Source organism: Taudactylus pleione, unplaced genomic scaffold, assembly GCF_031769625.1.
Source record: "Taudactylus pleione unplaced genomic scaffold, aTauple2 ptg000154l, whole genome shotgun sequence".
NCBI lineage: Eukaryota > Metazoa > Chordata > Amphibia > Anura > Myobatrachidae > Taudactylus > Taudactylus pleione.
Window position 1 is genome coordinate 35,313,735 of NW_028284556.1, and position 10,571 is coordinate 35,324,305.

At 38.5% G+C, this 10,571-nt stretch overlaps 1 protein-coding gene across 6 annotated transcripts in view; it reads left to right on the top strand.

Annotated features, from left to right (window-relative positions):
• RASGRP3 (RAS guanyl releasing protein 3) overlaps nucleotides 1-7,499 on the top strand; it is a 99,487-nt gene extending 91,988 nt beyond the window's left edge. For 4 of the 6 annotated variants that reach the window (XM_088474438.1, XM_088474443.1, XM_088474439.1 and 1 more), the window contains 4 exons: nucleotides 1,020-1,056; nucleotides 3,487-3,612; nucleotides 3,894-4,261; nucleotides 5,248-7,499. In XM_088474438.1, coding sequence (XP_088330564.1) covers nucleotides 1,020-1,056; nucleotides 3,487-3,612; nucleotides 3,894-4,261; nucleotides 5,248-5,259 — 543 coding nt within the window. In that variant the 3' untranslated portion in view covers nucleotides 5,260-7,499. Of the gene's footprint in view, nucleotides 1-1,019; nucleotides 1,057-3,486; nucleotides 3,613-3,893; nucleotides 4,271-5,242 lie in introns of those variants that run through there. The other 2 variants (XM_088474440.1, XM_088474441.1) reach the window with 2 other exon arrangements.
• The last annotated feature ends 3,072 nt before the right edge of the window (nucleotides 7,500-10,571 follow it).

A 10,571-nucleotide genomic window follows, 5' to 3' on the forward strand; every position in this document is an offset into this window, starting at 1 on the left:
TTATGTTCATAGGTGCACACTCTAAATAAATGTGTATATTATGTTACTCAATTATAAAAATAAATAGATTACTGTGTAACAGATATGCTTTGGCTTGTGTTCGTACATATAAAATCCATGGTGGGTTTTCAGAATACAAATTACTGCAAGCGCAAATTATATGCAGTGCATAGCTAAAATCACCACACAAAGCAGTAAAAGTTTAGGAACCAGATACATATTTTACTATAGCACTATACATGAAGCTATATACATTACATATCTTCCAACATTTGTTAGCTCAGAATTGGGACAGGGGCATGTTTGTTTCATAGTGAGCGTGGCCAGTGATCTGTGTTTTTAGCAAGGAAAAAATTAATTGTAGGGGTGTACATCCCAACAGCTCCCACAGAAATCATGATGAATGTCACTAGACAGCGGGACATTGCCTTCAAAGTGGGACAATTTGGATGTAATCATTATAACCTAAAGAGGGAAATTTAGGAAGGGTAAGGATGGAAATAGGAATTACAGTAAACATTTGGAGCTGCTGTATGCAAACCTGCAACTATTGCACAAGTCAACCAATAAATGTACAAATGGAATTACCTGTAGTGAACAATGCACCACGGCACAAAAAGATTTTTTGTACTTACTCGTAAGTAACTAGCTACAATAAACTATACTGTGATCTGTCACAAAGCAGCACATAGTACTTAAACTGTGTATTAGCATCACTTTGATTATAATAAAACCAGCTTGACATGACCTGGGTGTGTTAAGGAAGATGGACCTCTGATTGTTTACTTTGTAGTTACATACTTGCACCTTTTATATTTTGGAAATACTGTATGCACGAAGTAAGAAGCTTGGAAAGACTTCAGTAAGAATCTACATGCATTGGAGCACTCCAAAGCAGGAAGGGTGTTGGTGTATCCTGTTTATGTTAGTTTAGGAGTTGCTACTTCCTACTGTATGACCTGGTTTTCCTTCTTGAATCCCTTACATCTTTCATTAACCTGCTTTGTCTTTCATTTCAGCTCTGGGGTATAATCAAACAAGGATATAAGTGCAAAGGTAAATTTCAAGTACCTTGTTTCCAGTGTGTGCATTATTGATGTAAAATATCAACAGGCCACCCGTGAGAATAAACAAATATATACTGATTTTTTATAATTCATCAGTATATAGCATTCCAGCTGGATTTGTTATTTTTTTGCCTTAGTAGGATTTAATTTGTAATGCACTCATTGGGGGTGATTCTACGTTGGGAGCAAAGCATAAAAAAAACAATCAAACAAACAAAAAATGAGTTCCTAAAACAAACAATGTTGCAATACAAGGGAGGCAAAAACATTTATTTCTTTTTTACCTGCAGGGTAATACTGGTAGCTTTTGCATGCAGTATGCAGCCTAAAAATGTTGGTCAACTTATTTTTTACACTGCAATTTATATATGATTTTGGAAACACTACTTTTAATATTTAATTCTCTGCACACGTTAAATCTGCCCCACCTGCAGTGCAACATGGTTTTACCTAGGTGCTAAGTACCATCCTCTTTTTTGCTTTGCTCCCAACTCAAAATCAGCCCTTTATGTGCAGAGCAAGATTTGCCTACTCTAGATGTGCATCTAGATCTGGAGAAGGGCAAACATGTGAAATGGTGTTCGTTACAAAAGTGTATAGTACCAACTCCATATGCTTGAGAACCAAATGATTCATCAATTTTAAAACATTTACTTTTTTTCCTTAAATTAGCTTCTGCCCATCCGCAAATACTGCCATCTGCAGACAAGGTGTCTTTGCCAAAATTAAGGCATGGATTACCAGCAAAGGAGATACAGTATCTGCATCACTAAAGTTTTTGTTCCATACGTAAAACTCACGGCATCTAATAAAACACCAATAATGGCTTACAGTGCAAAGTGCACTTTTTGGAGCAGTTTAAATAACTATTTACATCATCAGCCATAAATTGTGTTCAATGCACATTGTCCAAGTAAGAGACACAAGCAACAGCAGCATCCTGATGGAATGATTTATAGGACTATAATCAGGGGGACAGAAGTTATATGGCTACTATGAAGATGCAATGCAATATAGTTGATATTTAAATGCATGACATGTACGTGTAAAGTTGGAACAGGGCTATCTTCTGTGAACCTCTTGATAGCCACCTTAATGCAATGGGACTGATGCAATGTTAGAAGTAAATGGAGCTCATAAGAAATGTGCACAAAAAAATTGTGTATATTCTGCCACATAAAGAGTTGTACTAGTCTCAAGATGCGTGCGTGCCTAGTTTGCTACTAGCCATCATCGTCATACACTAGCATCGCTCCAAACAGGTCTATTTTTGTTTACATCCAGGTCGGCATAGCCTACATTTGTGTGCACATGACCACACTCAACATTGCCTATGCAAGAATTCCCCATTACAACCCAGTTCCAGCTCATCGCTTATAAGTGTAGGTCCGTTCAGAATCATGGCTTGTTGGAGGGGCACGGTGGGGGCCCGGGTCCAAAGCTGCCCCCCCTCTCTCTTACCTGTTAGCAGCCCAGCACATGCTGTCCTTACTAAGCTTCCACAACAGCTAACTCTCCTGTAACCTTGACCTCACTTGTCTCATGCAGTCCACACTTACTTCCCATCTGGCCCATCCAACTGTTAGTCCAGCCTGCCCCCAGTCATCTGGCCCACCCTCACTCCTTCTCATGCAACCCACCTCTTCTAGTCTTCTAGCTCATCCCCTCTCCTCATCCTCTCATTGTGCTATGCGGTTTGTAGCAGGCAGGGACAACCTGTAAATGTGGGATTGTGGCGGGATCCCCTGAGAGAGGCCTCTGCTGCAATGCTACTGTACTTGCCCTGCTGGAATATCCATGCCTCTTCCCAGCTGGCTCTGTTTTGAGAGAGCCTGTGTAGTGCAGCATGCATGACTGGCTGCAGGAGGAGCAGCGGGCTCTGGAGACAGCCCGGGCCCCATAGCAGCCACACCCCCTGCAACATCGATAGTTACACCTATGCCGCTATTGGCATGTGCTGAGATGCCATTGGGGGCTTCCACTGCTGGGTATAGAAAGAATGGGACCACAGGAAAGAGAAGCTGCAATGGGTGTATTAGGATGGTGGAGTGAGGGGAGGGGAGAGACCCCTCAATCCTGCATTTCGACAGCACCAATATACTCCAATATACTAGTCTGTATATAATTAAAATTGCACAGGTCACTTATTATTGTATAGTTATATAGCACAGCACTGTACAATAACAGTATGTTTATAGATTGCCAGGTTCTAAACCCAGTGGAGCTTACTATCCCCACCAGCCCCACCACTGCTGCTCTCACAAAGAACCATTTAGGCAGATGCCAATTTACCAATCTTACAAATGATAGTAAAAGTTTGAAAATTGTTTTTGAAACCAGAAGGTAATATAATTTCAAATCTAAATATTAGCTACAATATGACTTTATTTATTCAAGCCTTCATTATTATTTTTTTCAGATTGTGGTGCCAATTGCCATAAGCAGTGTAAAGACCTACTTGTCTTAGCATGCAGAAAACTTTCTAGAGGAGCATCTATGGGCAGTAGCCATGGTTCCCTACCCAGCAGTCCATCACTGGCTCCAGGTATTGTGTGATAACATAAATTGTTCTGATTTACAATACCACATCATTAGGTAATGTTGGCTGTATAGGAAACAAAGAGGAAATGCCTGCAAGCTGAAACTTTGCAGTATTAAAAGCATTGTTAAAAATATTTGCAGCTATCTCTCAAAATTAGTTAATATATCTTTTGAAAATCAACATAAGGGGCAAATAGTTTACAGAACAAGTAATAGAAATTTTACGTGCAGAAAAGTAAAAAAAAAAAATTGCATTAAACCTAATTCATCTAATTTTTCCTCTAGCACAAGATGAAGTCTTTGAATTTCCCTCTTCTGTAAGAGAAAGTCGAGATCTGGAGGGACAGGCAATAACTCTGGTAACAGGCTCTTCTAGGAAGATTTCAGTGCGATTGCAGCGATCAACGACCAGCCAGGCAACACAAACAGATCCGGTGTGGCCAGACTCTGGCTGGAGTGACACTGGGTCTCATACTTTTCCTAAGATGAAATGCAAGTTTTATGGCAAATCAAATAAGAACAAAGGTTTTGCTAAATGGGAGAATGAAAAGCCTAACCTACATGCAAACATGGACATTATGGAAGTACAGATTATGGAACACCTTCAAGATCACAATGGGACAGAAAGCCAGGAGAACCTAAACAGCACAGAGGTACAGTAACATATATAATGTAAATTTAAATTATACATTTTTCAAAATTATCAATACGTGCATTCAAGCCAAAGGATTTCCTTATGTGCTTTATGTCTGTTCTAGGTTTCTGTGGTAGATTATACAGTAATAGGGCTGTTTGCAGCAGACGATTGTCTAAAGCTGGCCACACACTAGACCAACTTACATCCAACCAGCCAACTTGTTGATTGGTTGGAATGAAAATCTGGTAATGTATGGGAGTAATTAATGATCAGCAATTTGCTCCTAAATGCCAGAAAATAGATGAAAATGGTAATTCAAACAAGTTTGTTAAATGTTTGATCTAAACTATTTGTTCAAACAACAGTTTTGGTCCATTTTCCAGTGTTTGGGAGCAAATTGCTGATTGTATTCCTTACCACATTTTCATTCCAACCAATCAACAAGTTGGCTGGTTGGACAGATAATCTTTAGATGTGTGGCCAGCTTTAGGCTATAAATTGGCCAACCCACAAACCAAGCACAAAATATGAGCTTTAGTGAAGGGATTGAGTATATAATCATAATGACTTTTTCTTCTTTATTGCAAAGAAGTATATAACAGTATATCTGATGAGAAAGACTTGCTGTGTCCTAATGAATGTGAAAACTCATAAGTGGGCCTCAGTGGATATTAAGAAAATACACATATTTCAGTGGGTGAAAAAAGATGTACACTATGGTCCTATGGCGTGAGCAATACCCAGGATTGCTGATGGTTTTAATCTTTTATTGGTTAGGTTTATTTATAAAGTTTTGAAACACACAATTTCACTTGCTGCTAAATATTTGTTGACAAAAAATTGTTTTATAAACTACTGCGTTTATATTGCTATTTGTATCTTTAGATTTGTCAAAAGTTTATTGAAAATCTGGGTATATTGTTAGAAGGCTATAAAAAGTACATTCATTTTTACTAATCAATCCTATGTGTCCATTTTCAACTATATCTGTTCATAGGACAGTTGATTATCTGATCGCCTGCTGTAAAGTGAGGAGAACGCCAACAATGGCATTGGATGGAAAACCCCTCTCAGTAGCAAAGGAGAGCAGAAACATAGATGCACTTCCTGCCAATATATAAAAATATCAAAGATATATAAATGGTAAAATACACTATTTATTCTTTTGAGCTATTGATGGACTTTTAGCAACGAAACACAAACTGCTCCAAAAGGTGATAAGCTTGGAAAGAAGACAGCACTAATGGATTCCAATATCAGTTCTCTTGTCTCGAGTGTTCTGTTCCACTACATTCCGACTTTTGTTTTGTATATACATAATTGCTTTAGTTTTATTGTGATCTAATATAAAGATGTGATTGGTATTTATTTTTAGTGAACATGCATGAAATATTATTTAATACCCCTCCCCTATTTTAAAGAAGAGATATTTATGGCAATTTAGTCTTACAAAACATTGAAATGCCCAAAATGCTGTTTTGGCATCGATTTTAAAGGCCTTTCCTCAACAAGACTAGATAAGTGGAGCTTGCTGTTAGAAGACATGTTATTTAAACATTTTTTGGTGATTATATAACATTTTTTGGAAAGGCTTTCAACACAACCTTATACAGCACATACTAATGTGCACTCAACCCGTAGTCTATGTGTCACTTGGCTTTGCACTACAAAAATGGGGGGGGGACGGTTCAATTCAGCGTGATGTGAAAAGCGTCGAGATGGAGGTCCCGGAACTATTCAACTGACTGTCCGGCTGAAACCACTTAAGTCGTAGAATGCCGGTTACCACGCCTAAAGTGGTGTTTGGCCGTGCTAACTAGCATTCTCAGACTAAAGTGCCAGCCACGAAGCTATTAGCACCATGCTAAGCCGGAAAACAGCATCGAGGCCGGCACTTAAGTCAGATTTTTGCTAACACCTCAGGAGGGTGCGAGAAGAAATCCTATAGTCGGACTTAACAGCGTGGTTAATTGATTAGCTCTGGGAACTCCTTACTGGGGCTATCCAACATTGCGCTCAATTGAATCACCCTAATCGAGTGCATTGTTCCCTCCAAGAAGTAATGGCATTAACAAATGCAATTCAGGCTGGGGAATGCATTAAATAAACATTTTAATGATTTTATTTCCAGGGTGCACAGTAAATCAGTGCAATTCTAACTGGATCTTACAATACAGGTGAAACTTCAAGTAACAATATATTAATTCATTATTGGTGATATCAGCTAGTGAAGACCAAGAGGAGTATAGACAGCATTGTATACTGCATCTACAATAGGTGACATATCCAGACCATGTTTTATCCTCCATTATTACAGACAGTTCTCATGAAAGATTGTGTAGTCAGCAAGACACTTACATAAATAATCCAAGTGGAGCAAATACAGAATGCTCAATGTAATTAGGAATGCTTAGACTGTATAGATTTATATATTTAGTGGGAGGAGAGCAAAATGGAAAAAAATATATATATTTTAAAGTTACATTTACATTTTTTTTTTATTGCAGACGACTATATCAGTGGTTTCTGCTTTGTGCAGAATGACTTCAATGACAATCTTACTTTTAGAACCTTTTTATAGGATGGAATTACCTACTTGCAGGACCAGTTTATTTTTTCTGTTCTGTGGGGACCATTGATAAAATCAGAAATTCACATAAGATAATCCAATTTGTAGAGGAAGACCAGCTGAGCATTATGTTGGAAAGCCCATCCATACAATTTCCTGTCATTATGCCACATTAGTTAGCTGACATGACATGATCACAGCATAACTATTACTGGTTCTAACACATATGCATGTGGGTGAGATGAAGTTGCATAAGTACATGCTTTGGCACAGGAGGATGGGCAAGGACAGCCTGCTCTGCAGATTGGGTCTTCCTTTGATGAGAACCCATTTTATCAAGGGCCTTCCTTACAGCAGAAGTCCCAGGGAATTACTTAAGTTGAATTGTCCATTATGCTTACTTCTGGTTCTCCTTACAGGTACAAAATGCTGTCAACGTATTACAAATAAATTACAGTATATCCTAAAGGATACATAGAAACCTAAAGCGGCTACAACATGCAAAATAGTTAAATAATGTTCACACTACTACTACTATTTATTTACAGATGTCCTTAAATCACTGGATACATGCATTGCATTGTGTTTGTTCCTTAATGTTATTTAAGAAAAATAGTAAAATACGTTTTTTTGCATTTTTGTCTTTTATGTTATACTACCAAATGTCATGTAGCCATTGCCAGATTAGAAGCATAAAAGTATTGAATAAAACTTTGAAAAGTTCAAGTAGATGACTGTGATTTGGGTGCTTGTATAAAAAAGTAGCCATGTACTGATGGGGACAAAAGCAGGTGGCTTGGGGTAAAAAAGATATACAGAGAACAGGGGGTGCAGAAGGGGGTGGGAGGCACAGATAAAAAAATAAGCCTCACATTTATATACGCAGTCTGCTTCTCAGTCACATACATTCACAGACCCTCAATAATGTTGGAAATATATGTGTAGAGCAGTGGTTCTCAAACTCGGTCCTCAGGCCCCCACACAGGTCACATTTTCCAAGTCACCCAGCAGGTATCCAGGTGTAGGTGTAGTCATTACTCACTCACACATTTTAAAAGATCCACAGGTGGAGCTAATTATTTCACTTGTGATTCTTTGAGGAGTCCTGGAAAGCAAGCACTGTTTGGCGTCCTGAGGACCGAGTTTGAAAACCTGTGGTGTAGAGGTTTGTATGTGTAGTAGAGTTCCAGTATGCACCAGCGAATGTCCTGAGACAACGAACAGCTTCATTGCTTAACCAGCGGAGTGGTTTTATTGGTGTTATATGAGATACAGCCATACTCATTGTTTTACACTGGTTTGATGGAACAGAGCAGGGTGATATACAGCTCACTAGCTGAAGAGTGTATCTGGTGTATCTGGTAACCGGGTAGCGATACAGGAAGGCGTAGTGGGTGGTGTAATACTGTCGCCTCTCTGAATCTAAGTGGGAGTCTACTATCTCTCACTGTGACACTCAATACAATGACAAGATGGGGCCACGCATGCACAGTAGCTACATCTGGTGGCCATCTTGGAACAGGGAATGAAACCTCCCTGGAGGAAGAAAATGGCACTCTCCACTTTCAACACTCCCCCTCACTACAAGCTGCTCAATGTTACACAAAGGTTCAATCAAAGCTCTTCTGTAGTGACCTGTAATATAGAGAAAGTTAAGCACATAAGTAAACATCAACATATCACATGACTCTGATCCAATCTTCTTGGTAGATACATCAGCAAGAGTCCCCTCACTGACAGCATGGGCCGCAAAAGCAGTCTATTGACCTACAAATTCAGAACTGCTTTTACTCTCACGATTGTTGATGTCTTCCTAACTTGTGATCTTTAAAACTTGCAAAGTCTTTTTCCTGCCTTGGATTTGCATTTACACCAATCAGACTTTAAATTTGGCATCTGGATGTCTTGAGGCTTACTGAATGCAATATTTGCAAACTCCTCATCATACCTCATAGGTGGCTTGCAGATATTTGACCTTACAGAAGATCTTTTTTGCGGTTGAACTTGATCTGCATATCAACTTCCAACTTTTTTTATAACTCGTGCTGTTTTTTTAATATAACATTTCTCGACTTGACAAGCTTTCTGGTACTTGGATTCCATAATATGTAGCCCCTACTTTCATTGCAATAGCCAAGCATGATGCACTTTACTGAATTTGAATGCAGCCTGCATCATCTTTCTGTTGATATATGTACGTAGGCTGTACTTCCAAAAGTTCTGAGATGCTTTACACTTGGTTTTCTCTTTGACCACGCTTCAATAGATGTCATGTCCCTTAGGGCATCTGTAGGAGAACAGTTTTTGAAATAAACTCCTGTGGATATGGCTTCTGTCCAAAACTGTTTCTCTAGGCCTGTGTCCATTAGCATGAACCTTGCTTTCTCCAATAGTGTATGGTGTGCTTGTTCACTTACACCATTTTGCTCAGGAGTATAAACCATAGTCAATTGATGCTCTATTCCATATTTTCTCAAGACTAATTCCACCTCTCTGTTTAGATATGCTCCACCATTATCAGATCTCAGTGTCTTGAGTCTGTGACCTGTTTAAATCATAAGAAGCGCTGGCTCAAACTATATATATAAATGTATGCAATTATAAAATATTGTGAAGAATGTGAAATAAGACTCTAATATACCATATTTTGTGTATCAAATGGATCTGCAAAACCATTCAAATGTAAAAAACAGAATAAGGGGGAAGGGAATCAAACAAAATTGAACTGAAATGAATTAAATAAATAAAAAATAAAATACAAATAATAATAATATAAAGTAAAAATAAAATGGATAAACAAATAGACCACAGTGATGTTTATGCTCTTCAGGGGTTGGATGGGTGCCCGCTGCTGTACTGCAGTGCTGCGGGTTACTGTCCCTACCTTTCCCTGAGACACGGGGTTTAGCTTTCTGCACACGCCTCCAAAGCCGGTGGTAACTTCGGCGCTCAGTGTTGGAGGGACACGTGCACTTTGTCCCATTCTTGCTGTGGTGTTGGCCGCTTGCCACTTGCTCTGGCTTGCTGCTGATCCGCTCTATTCTTCAGTCCCCTTGCTGGCTAGCTGGCCAGAGTGGGGAAATGCCGATGATGTATTTGTGGTGAAAAAAAAGCTCCAACGCGTTTTGTCCACGTGACGGACTTTATCAAGGAAGCCGGACTGCCAGTCATTGCTCCCATTAGTACTCTGGGATTTCTGATGATTGGCTAATAGATGCTGTTGCACCAGTGTTGATTAATTACCTCATTAGGGTTCTACACTTTATTAGTAAGAAACTTTAAAATACTTTAAAATCACCTAGTGCAAGTCATACATGCTGCTTGGGGTTTAACACATTAAATACTGTGTGATCATGTTACATTAATAAATAAGCAGAAAAATAAATAAATAAGTGAAATTAAATAAAAAGAAATAAATAAAAATGAATATAAATAAATCATAAAAATAAAAATAGAAATATATAAATAAATAAATTAGTAAAATAAGATGGAGTGCATTGTAATAAATAAATAACTCCTGTGGTGTTGCATGTTAAATTCAGTTTCACCGTATATTCTTTATTGGTGACCTGAGAATTTTCCATTTCCACATAAAACATAATAATGACCCAAAAGGATTAAAATTCATGGCAATACAAAAAGTGGACCAAGACTGGAGAGGAGGAAACTATCTACATCGCATGTCAAAAAAAGAAACCCAGTGGATCTATGAGCTCAAAACCCTGTACCCAGGGGGCCTTAATATAGATTTTGAACT